The 19,014-nt window shown below is 47.4% G+C and overlaps 1 protein-coding gene and 1 long non-coding RNA gene across 4 annotated transcripts in view; one reads left to right on the top strand and one right to left on the bottom strand.

The window, feature by feature from the left end:
• Positions 1 to 1,254: 1,254 nt before the first annotated feature.
• On the bottom strand, positions 1,255 to 2,442 carry LOC146763391 (uncharacterized). The gene is made up of 2 exons (XR_014951955.1): positions 2,314 to 2,442; positions 1,255 to 1,411 (listed from the first exon to the last, which is right to left on the bottom strand). It is a non-coding gene; the product is annotated as an uncharacterized LOC146763391 (long non-coding RNA).
• The window catches only part of LOC110472986 (sodium- and chloride-dependent GABA transporter 2), a 31,376-nt gene continuing 14,767 nt past the window's right edge, over positions 2,406 to 19,014 (top strand). The window contains exons 1-9 of one of the 3 annotated variants that reach the window (XM_085568916.1): positions 2,406 to 2,527; positions 2,630 to 2,694; positions 4,080 to 4,301; positions 9,011 to 9,145; positions 9,231 to 9,431; positions 10,157 to 10,297; positions 10,855 to 10,939; positions 13,077 to 13,209; positions 17,087 to 17,221. In XM_085568916.1, coding sequence (XP_085425042.1) covers positions 4,085 to 4,301; positions 9,011 to 9,145; positions 9,231 to 9,431; positions 10,157 to 10,297; positions 10,855 to 10,939; positions 13,077 to 13,209; positions 17,087 to 17,221 — 1,047 coding nt within the window. In that variant the 5' untranslated portion in view covers positions 2,406 to 2,527; positions 2,630 to 2,694; positions 4,080 to 4,084. Of the gene's footprint in view, positions 2,528 to 2,629; positions 2,695 to 3,050; positions 3,161 to 4,079; positions 4,302 to 9,010; positions 9,146 to 9,230; positions 9,432 to 10,156; positions 10,298 to 10,854; positions 10,940 to 13,076; positions 13,210 to 17,086; positions 17,222 to 19,014 lie in introns of those variants that run through there. The other 2 variants (XM_077783284.2, XM_021535196.3) reach the window with 2 other exon arrangements.

Raw genomic sequence — 19,014 nt, 5'->3', positions numbered from 1 at the left:
ATATGTGTGTGTATCTATCCAAATAATTTTCAATGGTGGTATCTTGGAAGATGTCTAGATGAAGTTGTTTTCCTGTTACTACAGCATACATATTACCTAGGTTTGTTCCTTTTTAATAATTTTTAAAAGAGCCACACTTTCCATTTCTCTTATTTGTTTCTTGCAAACCTGTTTGGTAAAGCTTTGTTTCTGACTGTCCCTATTCTTCCCCTTGCCTTTGATACAATTACACTCAAAATCTTAGACATTGATATTTTATCCTTAGCATTTTTCCCTTTAAATTTTGCATTGCCTTTAATGGGTCAGTTAAAGTCCCTCTCAATTTCTTTGCCTTCTACCATTTCAAAGATATGTATTGAAAGTATATTTTATTTTCTGTAGTCTTAACTGATCCTTTGTGGCATTGTTGTTTTTTTCTCTATTTTCTGTTAAAAAAAAAAGTTTAAAAAAAATCAGTCTTTCAAATAATATCTCCCAGAACCATATTGACTTTTTCTTAGTCCACTCCAGAATATGTGTAAAATAATTCTTTACTTTAAACATTTTTTGCTCAGGATTTTCCAGCTTACTTTTGCACTTGTTGATTTAATATCTCCCCTCACTCACTGCTTATATTTACACTGAACATTTGTTTTCATTTTTGGGTTATTGTTGTGTTCAGTGCAGTTTTATCACATGGAGTGCAAGTCAAATAGTCTGTAATTGATTGCACATTTTCCTATCATAATTAGCTCCTGCCAATTAACTTGTCATCTTGTTGATAGGATTATTGCTATCTGTATGCTGCAGTAATTGTGCTTACTGAGGGATATTCATGCAGTGGTGCTGATGACTGCAATAGCTGGAAATTGAAAATATAGTTTGAAAATCTATAAAAATATTTCCTTAATCAATCTCTTCTCTTCTTACACCAATCTGTTGCACAAGGCAAGATATTATTTATCTCTACTGTTGTTTTTAATCCCTGCATTATTACCCTATTTAACAGCTGCACTATTCACTGTGAGATGGTTTCTGCACAAAATGGGATGTTTCTCACTATATTGCATAATTTCTCTTCTGGAAGAGGAGTTATGGGAAAACCTTCCCTGGTTTTCAAGAATCACTGATATGAGGAATGGAGATGTTTTATTTGGACCACTGTGTTTAATTGCTGCAGAAGAGGAGCAGCTCTGTGTGGATTTGCCTGTTTCCTTTCCAAACAATATTCTGTGGTAATGGCCACAGGTACCATGTTTAATTAATTATGCTCAATGGGAGGAAAAAGTACTTAAATTTATTTTAAATCCGAATTTTTCATCAAATGACAGAAGTTGTTACATTGTGAGATGTAGCGCATAACATATTCATCTTCTGTCTTCCTTTTTCCTGGACCTTGTCGTCACCCTATTTTCAATCAAGGCATCTGTTCCTGAACTGAGGAGTTGTTGCATATTTGATCACTCCTTGGTTGAATTAATTCCTTTCCTCTCCCCGCCCCTCTTCCATTTCTTCCATTTCTGTTTCTCTTGCAGGAGGTCTGGTGCTGTGTGGATTTACCACAGATTCATGTGGTGAAACCACAGTGCTTGCTGGTTCTTTCTTGTTGTTCTCCTTCTGCCTTCTCAGACTGCCCGTACACATTGTGCTGCCTCTCTACACACCTCATACAAGGACACTGACCCCAAAAGCGTTATTTTCTTCCCTGTTCTCTCTTGCCTCAGATATTTACCAACAGCTGTAATAAAAATATTTTAAAACCTTGCCTCATATACATCCTTGGACCATCACAGGTGTAACATATCCACCATGAATAATATACTGTTCTGTTTGCGTCTTTTACGGCCTCTAAGCATGGAGCTTAATGTCATCATTACCTGCTGTAATCCCAAGACCTCCTTGTGGAGCAAGAACAGCTCATTTCACAGACCAGTGCTGGGTGTGCATAACTGGGGCTTGTTGTCTCCTTGCTATGAAATTATTAATCTACTGCTTGATTGTCTGTTCCCATTGCAGCTTCCAGAGTGCTGTCCTGGGATGGGCAGTGCTGCTTCTGGAAAAGTCCAGTGGCAAAGATCCCTGTGTGTGAGGGAAGAGTGTTTGCAACCTGCCAGATTTCTGAATGGGGCTGTTTTGGGCCCTTAGTAAGAGGCAGCAGAGCGCTTAGCTGAGTTTATTTCCAGCTTTGTTGCCTGCCACTGCTCCTGGCCACAGCACAGTCCTGGAAATTTTGGGTCAGGCTGCGATGCAGGACCTTGCCCTATGCCCATGACCTCCCCGCTAAGAAGCAGCAGCGGGAGGGAATTCACTGGGAATTCGTGTTTCGACTCTTACCTCTTCCCAGCAGGTCTCGGGGCTTCGGCTCCCTCAGGCAGCGCTGCGGAGGCACCTGGCAGCGGTGGTGTCCCCTTTGTGAAGGGACAGAGCCGGGCAGAGGCGGCGGAGAGTGGGAGCCAAGCGGTGCCGGCCCGGGACAGAGCCCGGCGGGAGCCCCTCTCACCGGCGCGGGGAACGAGCCCCTCTGCACTGGCCATGAAATCAGTCATGTGTAGGTTTTTGTCCAGCCCTGGGGGGTGGGGGAAGGAATGTGGGTTGGGCGAAGTCTAGGATTACACCACCGCTGAATTTTTTCTTTCCACACTTTAAATAGCCAGCACCTTTCGGTCCTGCCTTCGCCTCTCCCTTCGCCCGCGCCCCGACAGCGCCGTCCGCAAGGTAACCCCGTTCGCTTCTGCCCTGCTCCCCCTGTGTTCCTCACCCTACCGGGGCTGCCGAGGGTGGGAGGTCATGGAGCATTTTCTGCCTGTTTAATAATTCTCTAGTGTGACGGGGTCCTCCCAGCCCTTTCTTTCGGCCGCTGTCAAACGCTTGCTCGTATTTCTTAGCCCTCTTCATGTCCCCAGGTGTTTTATAGAGGGACTGAGCCAGGGGGAGGGGAGAGGTTGAAAGCGCCGATTTGCCCTTTTTTAGTTCTCCCCGGAGAGGGGAGAGTGTAATTTTCTGCCAGTGCCTTTTCTTGAGCTCCTGGCGAGGGAGTTGCGGGCAGGGATGAATGTCAGCGTGAGGCTGGGGGAGCACGCTCGGCAGGGCATGGAGGAGGCTTGAAGGCTGGCACTGTGGGGAGAAGGTGCCCTCCTTGGCACGAGGTCCTCAGCAATCCCAGCTTTGACACTGGGGATTGGTGAGAACAACAGTCCTCACCCTTTTTGCTGTAGAACTTGGCAGCCAGCGGGATATCTTGCCTGGAAGGAACAAGCTCAACCCTCCATGATCCTTCTAAATGGTGTTCTCTTGGGGGTACCTGGGGGAAGGTGGGACAGTGGAGTGGTGCCCACCTGCTCTCTGCTGAGTTTCTCTTAGCACAGATGTATTTAGAGATGGTGCCAAAGGATTTGAGAGCAGTACTGTGGGAAGCTTTGCGGGAAACGGGCAGATGTTTGGAAGGGCAGACCTTGAGAAAGGCAAGATGCCAGATGCCAATGACTTCTGCACACTTTATCCTACTGTTAGAAGGATAGCACCATTCTGAAAATCACCTTTTCATGTAGTCTTGAAGATTGCCAGCAACAGTTGCTGCCATCAAAAGGATAAACTTGCTTTCCTATCATTTCAGTTTGTTTTCTTCCTGTGTCCAGGACTTCTGTGTGCTTCATGGTATCCATCACATGGTCTGTAAAACCAGGTCAAGGCAACAGAAGAGAAACCCTTATAAAATATCTTGTCAAGTATTTGATCCTGCTGTCATCCCACTCCAGCCCTAAGTCTGTTTCCCACACCTCACACAGTGGGAGCTCCAGCCTGAGCTGCTGGGTCTTCTTTGTTACACTGGGCTTAGAGGATGGGCTGCAGACAGGACTGTTTTGAGATGTGGCAATTTAAAATAATGAAACTATTAGTGGCTTACGAGGACTAGTTTTGGACTCATTAGTGAAAATGCATGTGTACTCTTAGCACCAGCAGGAATCTGTATGAGGAGAAAGGGAAGGACAATTTGAGATGTGTGTGTGCATGTCCTTGCCCCTCTCTTGCCTCCCATGGTCCAAATTTCTGCATTTTTGCATGGCTTGTGCTGAATGTAATGAAGGAAACTCTTTTTGAAGGTGGGATGGATTACAGAGTCCCTGGTGCTGTCAGCAATGGTGAAATGGTGCCCACACACCCTGGCATGGAAAAGGAGAAGGAAGAAGAAGAGGAGAAGGACCAGACACTGGAGCGTGGTCAATGGAACAACAAGCTGGAGTATGTCTTGTCCGTGGCTGGGGAGATCATCGGCTTGGGAAATGTCTGGCGCTTCCCCTACCTCTGCTACAAGAACGGTGGAGGTAAGTGCAGCCAGGGCCACCTGGTCACCAGCACCACTCCACCATCCCTCCCAGCTCCTCAGCTGTGCCCATAAGTCTGAAGAGGAGGTGCCAACTTGCCAACATGGTGCTGTCGTCTGGGCCCCGACCAGGGGCTTGTTTTGAACCCAATGGGACATGGATAACAGTGGCAATATCCCAGGGTTTCTGACAGCTGTAGCTGCATTTCCCTGAGATGGATGGAATTTCCCCCTGCTCCTGCTGGTGAAGTGGGTGGCTGTATGCAGAGGGAAGGCTGGAAGAGCCAGGACAGAACTTGGCTTTCTGAGCCATGTGTCTTACTTCAGGCATCGCTTCCTTGAGGAGCACCAGGCATCCTGTGCAAATTGGATGGTGGGTCCTGCTGGGTGAGCAGGGAGTGGTGTGAGAGGCCACAGGGCCCCAGTGTCTTTGCAGGCTGTGTGAGCAGGAACTCGGGGGACTCCCAAGAGTTCTTGAACACAAGTCTTGCTCATGTGTGTGTCCGTGGAGAGCTGGCCCCTGGGTCCTGGAGGCAGGTGGCAGGGACAGGGTAGAGTGCAGTGATTTCTCCTGCCTTGGGGTAGAAGTACAACACCACTCCCGCCCCACATGGTATTCCCTTGGCATCTACCAGAGCTGTAAGGTGTGGGAGAGGGAACCCCTGCCTCTGATCCCCACAGAAGGGCTGTGGGAGTGTGGGTGGATGTGGCTGATGCAGAGACAGGGAAGGAGGGTGTTGCTACTGGCACCGAGGTGTGAGAGCACGCCAGTGCTGCCCTGGCTGTGCTCAGCCATCCACCCCTCGGCCAGGCTGTACTGCGCCTTGGCAGCAGACATGGGCTCGCTGTGCAGGTGGAGGGTTGCTGCGGGCTTCCACGCTTTGTGACTGCCCTTTAAAGGACAAAACTTTAAAAAATGAAAACACCAAGTTTTTCTCAACTTTGGCTTGCAGACATGTAGAGAGGGAGCTGCTCTCTCTGTCTGGTGATTAGTTGCTAATTGGGCCCTCCAGAGGGTCAGGGGAGAGGGGAAGCGGTGGGTGCTTGGCTGGGAGCTGGCAGGGAGTGAGCACTGAGGACCCGGGGCTAAAATCCCCTGGCTTGAGTTTGCAGTGGTCTCATGGGCCTCACTAAACTGCTTTCATCCCAGTGGCATAAAAGAGGATTAAACACTGTTTAACTACTTTCACGCCGTGCTTTCTTCGGTGCTTATTTCTTTTTACCAGGTGATCCGGCAGTCTCTTTCCCTGTTTAAAAAGGAGACTTTTCCCACATGCTCTTTTTCTATGGGAAATGCTTCTTGGCTGCTTATTGAGCTGTGTCTGGTCCCACTGATGCAAATTTCCTTGGGTACTATTCCATCAATGGGAGCAGAACCTGCAATCCTGTCCAGGCAGCCCTTGCTCCTGGGTGCCAGGGAAGAGCTCAGGGTGTGCTCTGGGGAGAGAGGAGCTCCCATGTGAGCAGCAGAGGCAAGACTTTCTGGCCCCCTTTCCATGAGGTTAGAGCAAGGATGGTGCATGAGACTCTTGCATGGTGAGGAAACAGTTTCTGTAAGATTTCTCCTAGAGCAGAGCAGTGTGATGAGGTAGTGCAGGACACAAGGCTCCCTCCTGCCTCATGGAACCCAGCTGACTGCAGACAGCACTGTATCAAAACCCTTGTAACATCTCAAGTTGAATTTTAAAAGTTCTCAGAGGTTTTGCCTTATACTTCTTTAGAAATGCTGGTCCAGGCACTTGCTTCTCCCATTCTTCTATAAAGTGCAGGGCCTTCATTTAATTTCCAGGCCCAGATCAATCACAGCACTCCCATCAATCTGAGGTAGTTCTGCCCTGCTGGATAATTCCCTTTCCCTTCTGAACTGTGTGCAGACAGTGGTGATAACTGCTCACAGCTCCTGCTTTGCCTAAATATGAGCCTCTTCAAGAAACAGTATCTGCAAAATCTGAGTTATTTGAAGAGCCAGTCACTCTCCCTTTCTTTAGGGATATTTTCACATAACAAAGGAAGAGTAGTCCCTTACATATTTAATGCTCAATATATGAAACCAAAGCCCTACATAGTAGAGAAAAGCAACAAAGAAGAGTAAAAAAAGTGTTCTTTATGTGCGTGTTTGCTCTTGCTTTTGCCTGCAGTGGCAGGGCCAGGCCCTCCCTGGGCAGGCTGGCCCCACTGATTGGGAAATACCAGGGAAGCCTGTCTGGTGGTGTGGCTGCCAGCACTGCACCCCCTCCCCAGCTCCCCACACGTGCCAGTCCCAAGGCCCCTCACTGCTGAAAATGAGATGGGGAGGGCACTGGGGATGGTTATAGAGTAATTTCTGGCTGTGTCCCCTGCTCTGCCAATTGATGGGGGCAATTTAAAGAACACAGACACCTATAGAAAGAATAGCCTTATTCAACTATGAATATAAAGGTGACACAAAAGTAAAATTATACATTCAATAAAACTACACACTCGGCTTTAGCAACAAGCAAAAGGAAGCAAGGTAACACACCTAATCATTACTAAATTAAAGGATAGGGATTGGGAAAGATACATCAGCAATTACCTAAATACTTGTACCATCATCCAGAGTCCACAGTCACTGGGGAGCCCTGTCCCATAGTGAGGACCTGGGGAACCCTTCCCAGCAACTGGGAAAATCCTACACAGAGTGTCCACCTGTAGCTGAGGTCTCCAAATTAATCCTGAAAGTTGTTTCAGCGTTTATAGGCCCAAATCAGTAAGTCAAAGTGACTTGACAATATTTTTAGCACAGAAACACCTGGATCTGATGGCACATGGCCTTACCAGCAGGGGCAAGGGTTTGGCCAGAGCTCAGGCCTTGGCTGGGAAAGTTTTCCCCTAAAATACCCTACAAACAAGCCTCTGTTCATGACAGTTGGGAAAGTTGCTTAAAATTATATGTTTCTTGCAGATAACTACACAAGTTTATACAGAGCTAGCATAAGTGTCTTTATCATATATTTTTAGCTAAATAATACTGATGGTATTAATGACAAAGTGCTCAGGATTCATCCTCTAAGTCAGCTCTTGCTGAGGCCGGTTGCTCAGATCTCAGTACACCAATCTCCCCACCTGGGATGTGAGGGGATTAGGGCAGATTGCAGAGACATGTCTCTACAAATTTTTTTCTCTCCACCATAATTCTGTGCTATTCTACAGCCTACATGTCAGGACCTCCTGAAACTTGCAATAATCACAGGTTAGGGGACAGGCCAGAGTGCAGGCTGCAAATAAGGGAAAACTGGGCTGAAAAGCTTGTCTTGCTGCCTCAGAGACCTCTCCTGGAGTTTAGTTAAATACAGACTTTTATATGAAACCATCTTTCTTGGAAACAGGCTTGACTTTCATGATGATATGATTTTGTACAAGTTGGGAGTTGAAGGGACGGTGTTAAGACAACCATTTCCCCTGCTGTTTGCCTTCACCAATTTTTGTTTACAGTATATGGGCAGATGTGCATTGTTCCTGCAGTGCTGCCAGGTATCACAGAATCACTGAGATTAGAAAAGGCCTCTAAGATCATGGAGTCAAACCATTAAGCCAGCACCCCTTTCAACTCCTCTTTGTCCACAGTGAGCTGCCAGGGTGCTTTCCCCGTCTATTTTGTTTATGCTTTTTTTTTTTTTTCCCAAGAAGCAGGTGCTGTGGCTCTGTACCCAGCTGAGATGAGCACAGGGTGGGAATCCCAGCCAGCCCCCAAAGTGCCCCTTCCCTTTCCCAGTCCCTGCATGCTAGCTAAGCTTCTTAATGAAATCTCCTGGGTTTTGAGTTCTTTCGTGCACCAGGATTGTTATTTCCCATATACCCCCACCAAGCTGAGCCCAAAGCCAGTTAGCATCACACAGGCAGGGAAAAGGCACGGAAACCACAATTAGTGCCTGGCTGGGTTGCCACCTCTGACTCTGCATGCCCTCTGAGCCCACCACAGCCAAGATGCTGCTCTCTGCTTGAGGCTACCTCTTTCCTGACCTGTGTCCCTGCCTTTCAGCACAGCTTGAGCGGCTCCAGTGGCACATGATGTGTGAGTGGCACATGATGTGCATGCACCATCTTGTGGGGCTGTCTCCTATGCTCTGTGGGGTAAAGGCCATTACTGCAATTAACATTAGCCTGGGGTAATCAAAAGCCTGAAACATTTAATCTCTTCCTGCCTGTTTTGTGACAGGGCTGGAACAGGAGGGCAGCCCTGGCTGCTGCTGTGAGGTGCATACTTTCCTGCATTACTTGCTCTTCCTTTGCATGTCTGCTGCTTTTTGCCAAGAAAATGATTGAGCAGCCCTACAAACTAGGCACAAGTGTCAGTCTTCGTGTGCTCCTCAGAGCCTTGGTATTGGCATCCATGGGTTTGTCAGCTTATTCAGTCACAATATGCAATGTGAAAGGAGCCACAAACCTGATTCAATTTGGAATGTCTTCACAGCAGAGTGTTATTCTGTATTTCCATACAGCTATTCACAACTTTCTTCTCCATTCTTTGTATTTTTTGAATTGTTCATATAATCATATCAGTCCAGAAGATGAAATGTGAGGAAATATTTTTTTCCCTTGCATCTTGTCTGTAATCTTCCAATCTCCACAACTGCCATCCCTCCAAGGCTGTCCCACTCAGGAGGAACCTGCCTGGTGACTGGCTAGAGACAGCCTGACCTCAGTCCCCTCATGGGGCTTATTTTTCTATCTGCCACTTGAATCTGCCAGGTGCTTTCTTCATCCCCTACCTCATCTTCCTCTTCACCTGTGGGATCCCAGTGTTCTTCCTGGAGACAGCGCTGGGGCAGTACACGAGCCAGGGAGGGGTGACAGCCTGGCGCAGGATCTGCCCCCTCTTTGAAGGTGAGTGGAGGGAGCTGGGAGGGCATGGTGAGATGGGGAGACCCTGGGACCCTGAGGGGATGAGCAGAGATGTGTCTCCCCACAGCCTGGATTGTTATGCACCTCCATACATCCCCTGCCCACCTGCCTGAGAAGGCCAGTGGCTGCCCCCTTTCCAAAATCCTGCTGGAAAAATGGATCACCTTCACCAAACAGTTCTCACTTTTACATTGCATCCTGGTTTTCTTCTTCATGGCCACAGTTTTGGCAAGGAGCTTTGTGCCCAATCAAGGTTATCCCTTAAGAGGTAAATGGGGAAAATGCTTCTGAACCTAAAGCATGCTGCTGCTTTGCTTTTTTTCCTAAGTTGATGCTCTGTCATCTCTGTGAGTTTGCAGGTCATATAAAACCTTACTGGTGAAGGTGTCAGCTCTCTTAATGAATTGTCAGTAGTCAGATCCTCTGTTTCTAGCACAGTTTCATCACAGTTATCCAGCCTCAAGCCACTTTCTTTGATTTCTCTGAAAGTCACTGTTACCTCCTCCTTATGTGCCAAAACCTTTAGATGCTTCCAACGCCTCCCAGAGAAGGTGTGCAGTGTTAATAAGAGCTTCCCAAATAAAAATGAAAAGGGAAAGTGACAATTATTTAAAAATTAATTTTGTTAGAAGAGATGTAACTCAGCAGGTGTCATACCATTGTTTCTGCCCCTTTGGGTGGTGTTCCAACCATAACCTGCCCACCCCCTGCCCAGCGTCCCTCCCATCGCCACCCTTTCACCAGGGAAGGCAGTGGCAGGGCAGCAGGAAGGGGTTTGCCTGGGGGCCCCTGAATGGATGCCCACTGATGTGGCACAGTGGAATTTGGGGAGGGGCCGGTGGCTCTGGGGGCTACCCCACTGACATGGATCCAGCAGCGCACTCAAAACGCAGAGCAGCAGGTGCAAACACGGGGTGAGCAGCTCCCAAAGGGGAATCCTGTTCCTGTCCCCTGGCATGTGGGTCACCTGCCTTTGGGGCTCGCTTTCTGCAGGAATTGGCTACGCCTCACAGGTCATCGTCATACTGCTGAACTTCTACTACATCATTGTCCTGGCCTGGGCCTTGTTTTATCTCTTCAGTTCATTCACCATTGACCTCCCCTGGGGCAGCTGTGACCACGAGTGGAACACAGGTGGGTGTGGAGCCGTCTCCCTGATCTCCAGCAGACCCCAGCTGAGGGAAACCTGCTGCTGCCCAGGGCCAAGGCTCAGGGGAGTGTCTTGTTCCTGTGTGGGTGGGATGCAGGTTTGGGGCACTGGGTCTCTGCAGTGCTGTTGGCACTTTTGTGGGAGAGTCTTAGTTGATCTCAGTCTTTGCTAGAGAAGCACCAGTGCTGTGCAGTGGTGACCTCCCTGGTGACTCCTGCTCTGGGCTCCAGAAAACATGGATGCCCTCCAACCTGGTATCTTTGAATCATCTTGTTCTGTGTGTTAGCCACAGACCTAGTGCTGATCAGAGCTGTACCTGCTGTAAGGAAAGATTAAATGCTATCATCTCAAGTGTCCTAGATTTCTTGCCACCCTTTCCATGGAGGCATTTCTTTTTGTGCATCCTTGAGATTATAACTTGTTCCAGAGTGAATGTCAGGGAGTCTCAACACTGTAGATGGACAGGGAGGGATTTTTCAGATCCTCTGGTACTCCAGGCACTGCTGCTTACAGTTCTTGTTTCCCTGGACCTTTCCTGCAGGGAACTGCATGGAGCTTCAGAAGGCAAACTCAACCTTCAACGTGACCAGTGAAAACGCCACGTCCCCAGTCATCGAGTTCTGGGAGTAAGTAAAGGATAGGCCTGTACACCCCTTCCCTCTCAGATATAATTTCCCTGGGCAAGGGACAAACTGCAGTAGAATATCCTATAAACCCATCCTTGCCAGAAGAAGACACAAAGGGGAAAGCTGAGTAGGTCAGAGTGAAGGCTCTCAGGGGCAGCCCTGTCAGTCAAGATTAACTTCACTGTGCCCATGGTGTTTCTCTGGAGCTGTGATGGTATGCCTCAGAGCCACCTGATTTTGTCCTTCTCTGATTCTGTGTTCTGGTCCCTCTGGGCCTTTTGGCCTTTTTTGTCTCACTGACTCTTTCCTTTGAATTCATGCTGCTGTGTGATACCAGTGTATTCCCAGGAGGCTCTGGCATGGTGGGCAGTGACTTTTGTATATGCACTGGTCTTATCTCAAAAATAGAAAAAGAAGTGATGTTTTCCATATAGGGCGACTCATATGCAAGTTATGCTGAGGAAAGAAACTCACCAAAATCGAAACGAAATGTGGGGGTCAGATAACTTCACACTGAAATTTGGTTCCTCGTGTTCATTGTTTACTCCCCTTGTGTTAGTTACCCTGGAGTACAGAGTAGCTTTATGTCTGTCACAAAGGCATCTGTTGGCTTGGGATCTCTGATGATGCTCAGCAGGCCCAGTTAAGCACGGAGCCCTGGCTGAATGACTGTGCAGGTCACCCCTCTGCTGCATTTCCCTTGTGCCTTGGGATGGATGGAGGGCTCTGTCCCTGCCTGCCCTCAGGGGTGGATGGAGCCCACACACAGCACCCCCAGGGCTTCCTCAGCTCAGCACAGGGACACTGCTTTTAAACTCCAAAGTTTTACATTTTTTTTTTGTCTCCTGTGCTCTCCCTCTGCCTGTTGCTCACAGGTGATTAGAAGGTGCTCTGCCTTAGGCTGCTTTTTCTGTGGATGAACACTGGAAAAGTTGCTTCTACCACTGCTGTGACCATCCCTGTGTTACTGGGGAATAAGCAGCATGGGATTGGAAATTTCTGCTGTCTGTTGTTTTTGTTCCTTCTGTTTTCACTGTCTGCAGCATCCATTCCTGCTGTCCCTGGGCAGGGAGGTAGGAGGCCAGCATTTCTTTGAGGTGCTCTGACCTGCCAGTGGGTTGATTGCACACTCCACAGGTCTCTCCTGGCTGCAGTATTGCACTCAGTTAGTTCCAGTCCAGTGGCACCCTTTGCACTGGTTAGAGTCCACATCCTTAGAAGCAGGCAAAGAGCAACATGACAAAGCGTATCTGAGAGAAGAGCACTGTGATTTTTCCAACCCTTCTCTCACCCCCTCAATCTGCTGCAAGGCTGTGGGGCAGTGAGGGCAGCAGTGCCTTAGACAAGGGTTCTCCAGCAGCACCTTTATTTTGGGATAATTGCTGTCTTTTGCAGCAGCATGGACACTGCTGGTTGCTGGGCTCTACTGTCGTGCAAGTCCCTCACTGCCTGTCTCAGGCTTGGGTGTTTCTGGGACTGCACCCTGGGATTTCACTCAGGTGCAACTGTGTGATATAGGAGAGAGGAGGATGAGTCCTTACTTTTGTAAGTGATGAGGAAGACTTGACATACACGTGACATGGAAAGGTTGTTACTATCTGACCTCATCTGTACCAAGGTCCAAAAAGCCCAGGATTTTATCCCCACACTGGCTGCAAGAGGATGTTCTAGGTGGCCTCTTCTGACTGTGCAGTGGGGATTATGGTGGTCATGGTTGGGTCTTAGTCACAGAATGGGATGCTGTGCTGCTCTGTGTCCTGAGGTCAATTATGTGGCTGCCTCAAAAGAGAGAAGTGTGCTATGGAGAAGGGGTTGGACAGCATTGCTTCTTGGATGGTCCTGATGGATTCTGCATCGTAAGTGCAGTGTACCTCTGACTTTGAGTATTGCAGCATGTCAGAAAAATAGGTGAACTTTGTGTGTCCATGTGTGACCTGCTAGGCTGGCAATGTTTTTCAGAGAAGAGCAGTGCTTAATTTCTCTGAGGCTTTCAACTCAGACCTGAACCTTGTTAGTAAGACAGTTTTTCTCCCTAAAACCATCTGGCACCAAGGAGGTGAGAACCAGCATGGTGTTGGGAATATTAGTGGCCAGCATCAGTGACCCTTGAATGTTTCTTTGCTTCCCCCCAATGCAGGAGGCGAGTGCTAAAGATTTCTGATGGCATCCAGCACCTGGGTGGTCTCCGCTGGGAGCTGGCTCTGTGTCTCTTGCTGGCTTGGATCATCTGTTACTTCTGCATTTGGAAAGGGGTCAAGTCCACGGGCAAGGTGAGTCCTTGGTTGAGGTCAAGCCTCTTCCCTTGGTCACAGCACTGGTTCTACTCACCTTTTACAGGTTCTGAGAGGTCCTTGAGGTCCCCTGGAAACCACTGTCTGCATAAGCTGGTGGGAGCCTGTAGGGTTCGATGTGAACGAGGCTCTATGGTTTTGGGTAGGAAAGGATGGGAGCACTGACACATCTCAGAGCATTAACTTCCAAGATGTATATCCCCATCCAGTCCCTCTCCATTCACAGGCTGAGGAGACCCTACAGTCTTCCTCTGTCTGGGGTGGTTGCATGTCCCCTTCCTTCCTACCACAGCATGAGCAAACAGCATGTTTCTGCCTCTGCTGGCAAGTGCAGCTGGAAAATCTTCAAAATTATTAAATATAAAAAAAGGTAACTGTGATGGCCTCAAACCCCTCTCTGCCTCAGCACCATAGGAGTTGTTTTTTTATGCTTTTTGTTTCTCCCAACTCTTTCTACAGTTGCTCATGTTCTCCAGCAGTAAAGGTCTCTTTTTCTATCCCCACACCAGTCACAACAGAGCTATTTCTGTTAATGTTCTTAGGAAAAAACTGGTGTTGCTGTACAGCTCCATTCCATGCTGTCTGTTACAGAGTGTGCCACTCTCATTTGCACTGACCCCATTACTTAGTTTCTGCTACTACCTACTCACCCCATTCCCAGCTAGCTTTGTCTGGAGCCAGCAAGAACAGATGGAAATGAAAAGGTTTAGTTATTTCCTAAATGGTGTCTTCTCTGCATGCCTTGAACAAGTCATCATGTATGATGGGGTGTAAACTTTAGCTGCACCCATTTCTATCAAGTTGATGGCATGGATGTTAGCAGTTTCTCTTGCTTCCAGAATGGTCTGGGATTGTGAAACAAGGCAGGGAAATCAAACAGCTTGCAGGGATGATATTTTCTGGTTTCCATGGAGTAAAATGAGAAGAAAAGGGCAACTGCTTGCTGTGGTGGCCTGGTAAAAGAAAAACAGAGGCAGTCTAGTAACAGCAAATATAATGCAAAGATACAGCAAATGTAGTGTGGGAAGTCCTGAGAACAAATTCCATCTATTTTAGATACAATTTCTCGGTCAAATGCAAGTGATTTTTAGCAAAAACTACTAGTGTTGGTGAGATCTTGAAAACAGAAACCATCTTTCAGTGAAGCAACAGTGTCCATAGGTTTATCAACTGTCCACATATTTCATAATCTGAATAAAATAATGGCTGTAGGAATATAACCACACTGGGAAAGAAATATTCCTTAATTCTGAGGATTTGCCTGTGAAGGGTCAACACCTTGAGCTGAAATCACCCTACTCAGATCAGCAGTGGTTCTCATCCTCCAGCACAGGGACTGCCTGACCCGAGGAGCACTCCCACAGGCAGGAGGTTGTCACAGATGGAACCACTTTGCTGAGGCATGTGGATCAGATTCAAATTAAACCCTGGATGTTGTTGACCAGCATGTGACAGAATGATCACACTGATCCCGGCAAGGTTCCTAGTGATGTAAGTGCTAACAATGCCCAAAAAATAAAAAATGTTGGGTCTGAGCCAAAGTAATATCTCATTGGATCCAGATGTTCCTATTGTTAGAAGTTTGGCAATATTAATCCAGCAAAGCATTCTCCAAATTCAGGACTCGGGTCTTGGTGGAGGTGTGAGTGACTGTGGAGTGAGAAGCTTAACACACTAATTCACACAGGCTGTAAGACACATAGGATGTTACCAAAACATGAATCTAAATCATATGCCAGTCAACTACCAGTTTGTACCCTGAGCTCCTAAAACTGGTATTATTTAGAGATTAAGCCAACGTGCAACCTGTCATCCTGGAAGAACATGCACTAAGGTTCAAAGACAATGAGATGTTTTTATGGTTTCTGTTTTTAATCTTGCTTTCATGGGCTGAGAAAGCTTAGACTTGCATCCCATTATTTCCTGAAGGAAGACATTGGTTGTGTGGTTAATACAGTGATGACGGTTAAACTTTCAGGACCTGCAGATTTGATTTACTGCCACTGTACAGCTCTAAATCAGAGACTCCTTGAACATTTGAGATTATGGGGAGTTTACTTGCTGAAGGATCCTGTCCTTGGTTTCTACAGTGTTCAGGATGCAGATTCAGAGGGACAGGGATGAACCTGCTCCAGGTATCTCAGGTAATCCAGAGCCTCAGCAAGGAGGTATTTTTCACTGATCTCTCTGTCAGTGTTATCCAAGACTGCTGAGATACATAGAGCAGGGCACATGAAATGCATAGACAGAGATGATAGTCTAGTATTGGGTTTTTCAAGGATGGGATACCTTTCAAATCCTGTCCTACAATACAAAACTGAATGACTGGAGGGTGTGTGTCCTGACTTAAGGGAGGACTCACAGAACCAGGTGCTTAGGACATTGCTTTATTCAGATGGAGTCTTTCAGAGTGGATCCAGAAAACAAAATCTCATTTTGAATCACTGCTCAGATCATATATATTACTCAGGGGCAGAGCAGAAGTGGCCATACTGTCCAAGGAAATCATATGCCTGTTCTAGGTAGGATGTCCCCTAGCAGAGAAATTACCAAAGATGAATCACAGCCTGTGACTCCCACTAAGAGATGGTGGGATTTCAGATTTTAAAGCAACTAATTCTGGATGGATGGGCAGGTGTGAGAAACGGATTACTTCACATCATTACATTCTGCACTTTCTCCAGAGATGAGCTCTCCAGTCCACAACTGCCAGTGCAGAGAAAAGAGCTGTGGGTAGCATTCAGGTGAAGCATGCTGATGCAAGTCCTTGCTCAGCATGTCCACACAGGAAAAAGCCTGAAGAAGCAACATTTTTTTTTTAGCCTAGCCTGATAATGAGCAACCTCTTCTCAAGGTGGCCAATAATTCTTTAAGGTGTGGAAGCAATGCAAAAGGATGAATCACATTACTTGAATTGTTGAGGAGGTTGCATGAGCTCTCAATATCAGTTTGTGTGGGAAACAGACTGCAATGTGGTGTCATTGTGGCATGCTACAGCAGTTAGCCTGAACAGTCCTGAAAATACACTGGTAGTGCCCGAACTGAGTGTCGCATTTACCAGAGGTGAATCCCTGAAAGGATTATCTGATACTGGTTTCCAGCATTCCCCCAAGGGATGTAGTTCCTTTGCTAGAGGAAAGTGTTTTTAACCCCACTGAGGATGTCTGCAATGCTCATGGGGCTAGTGACACAAAAAAGCAAGAGGGCACGTGTTCCAGGTCCTGTTTGGGTCTGCATCCTTAGTGGCAATTCTGAGACTTGCAGCCCTGCTCTGCCTGAAATGCCCATGATGAGGTCACTCAGAGGCAGTGGCTGCGAGTGACTGCAGTGGGAAGGGCTGGGCACAACCCCTTTGCCAGTTCCAGCTTGGAATTGGGGACCCCCAGCATTGTCCCTGGTGGTCCTTCAGTGGCAATCACGTTTCAAGGTGCTGCCTGCACACCCCTTTACCTTCACCACTAGACGCTATGGAGAAGAAACTGTGTGTCACTCAGACTCTATTTGGAGTAGTGATGTGAAGATGGATACTGGGGGCAGCTCCTTCCCTGATGCATGTAGCTATTAAACCATGGGCTTCAGAAGACCCACTCTGACTCCAACCTGTTTGACAGCCTGGCTCAGGATCTGGATTGCTCTAGGACTAGAAAGATTTTCTCTGGCTCTAGATGTGCAATGGTATTTCATAAGTTTCCTGAGTGCATTTTAAAACATGTTTCTTTCTACTACAGGAGACAGCAATGTGCTCAGCAAAGCAGTCTGACCCCACCAGCCTAGGGTCAGTGCTGTGATACTTGCTGGCACAGTGTGCTCTGGCCCATGCTTCTCTCTCACATTTGTTCCTTCCTGCTCTTCCCAGGTGGTATATTTCACTGCCACATTCCCATATGTCATGCTGATTGTGCTGCTGATCAGGGGAGTCTCCTTACCTGGAGCATCCCAGGGAATCCTCTTTTACCTTTATCCAGACATCAGTCGCCTTGGAGACCCTCAGGTAAGGTGGGGTGGGGGGAGGAAATAAATGGCTAAGCTGTGCTTGCATGGATTCCTCTGGCAGCCCACACTCTCTCCTTTTTGTTTTCCTACTCTCTTTCTTCCAGTTTCTACTTTCTGACCCCTCTGTTGCCCCTCTGTGGCTGTAAGGCAGAGCTGTGATATTGGTGTATTTTCTGATAGTCTCTGCTCTCTTGTGTTCCAGTGCTGTTCCCATATTTTCCTGTCTGAGTTGAGTCTGAATTGCTCAGGGGTATGGGCAGTGGGATTTAATCCTTTCTCATGAGTGGTGCAAGCTATCCCTCCTGTTTTCTGGGGAGTCTCCTCGGCTGTGCAGCCAGATGGTTCATGGGGTGCCACTTTGCACTGTGCTGGCAGCTTGTGGGGATGAGCCCTGCTCCTGGCACATTGGCTCCATCTTCCTTGGGAAGCATGCCAGCTGCATGGATGGTGGGAGCCATGGCATGCTGCAGCAGCAGTCCCTGGGACCTGGCTGCCTTTCTCTCCTTCCCATCCCTGGTGAGAAATTCCTGCCTGTTTGACAGGAAGGTCAGCGCCCAACTGCTGCTTTTAATCTCTTTGGGGCAAGTTCTTCCATGTTAAATCCTGGCTCCAGCTGAGCTACTGTACCAGCCTTTGTGTGAAGGTGTTTCCAAAGGAGATTAAAGGGTGCCTGCCTGGAAAATAGGCCAGCAAAACCCTTGGTAACCCTATTAACTCTTTCTGGTCTAGCACCAGTGCTGCCTCGGTTACTACTTTTGCAAATGGGAACATAAGCGCTGGTGCATGTATGGCAGCAGGTGAGTAGCACAGCTGCTCCATTGGCATGGAGGTCCAGAAAAGCGTGGAAAGGTGTGAGAACAGGACTGTGATTGCTGTGACTGTGTCTCCATTTGCACTGATGAGGTGCAATAGGCTTCTGAAATGAAATAGTATTTTTGAGTGGTGCTCCTTTTCTTATGAAAAGTCCTCTTGTTACTGTGGCTGTGTTGCCCAGGGGACTGAACTAAGGCACCTCAGGCGTGACATGTTTAGTTCTAGTTGTGTCCTCATTAGGTCTGTCCTGGCAAACTTTTTCAATTGCAGCCTGTGCTTTAGAAGCAGATCTTCCTTCCAGCCTAGAAAATGCTGGTAGAAAAGCAAGGGGAGGAGAACTTGCTTCTCCCTCCCCACTCCACATTCCCTGATGAACGCTTGACTTCTGAGAGAGCAAAGTAAGATTTGGCACTGATGGTTGCCTTCCTTTAGCATGTTTTAGCCATCCTACTCAACTGTGTAGCAGGGCTTGAGTCTTCTCTTGTGTCTTCCCACGAGAGAAGGAAGTGTTAGTGTCCCAAGTCCCACATATGTGTGGCTGTGCCCCCCTGTCTTTTTGCAGCGACTGTGGTGTGAGTCCTGCCAGTCCATGGGGACCAAATTGATTATAATTAATTTGTGCTCAAAGGACAGTGGGCTGTAATTGTTTACCAGCAATTTTGTACTGCCTTGAAAAATGGAATATTCTTTAGTGCTTGGGAAGGGATTTTGGAAATTAAAAAAAAAAATTAAAATTACCTCTCCAGTCTGAGCCTTATGAGAAGCAATCTTAAGGGTAGGTTTAAAAAAAGGGCAAACAATATACAAGGGGACAAAATCAAAGCTCCTCTAAAGTATATGAAAAACTACGTGAAGAGATGAATTATTTATCCGATTCTACCGATACAAGGGGACAAAATCAAAGCTCCTCTAAAGTATATTAAAAACTACGTGAAAAGAAGAGGTGAATTATTTATCTGATTCTACCGGGGAGCAGCA

The sequence above is a fragment of the Lonchura striata genome, chromosome 1A, assembly GCF_050655825.1.
Source record: "Lonchura striata isolate lonStrDom1 chromosome 1A, ASM5065582v1, whole genome shotgun sequence".
In the NCBI taxonomy this organism is placed as follows: Eukaryota; Metazoa; Chordata; class Aves; order Passeriformes; family Estrildidae; genus Lonchura; species Lonchura striata.
Note: the sequence above shows the minus strand (reverse complement) of the source record. Positions and strands in the feature narration are given on the sequence as shown.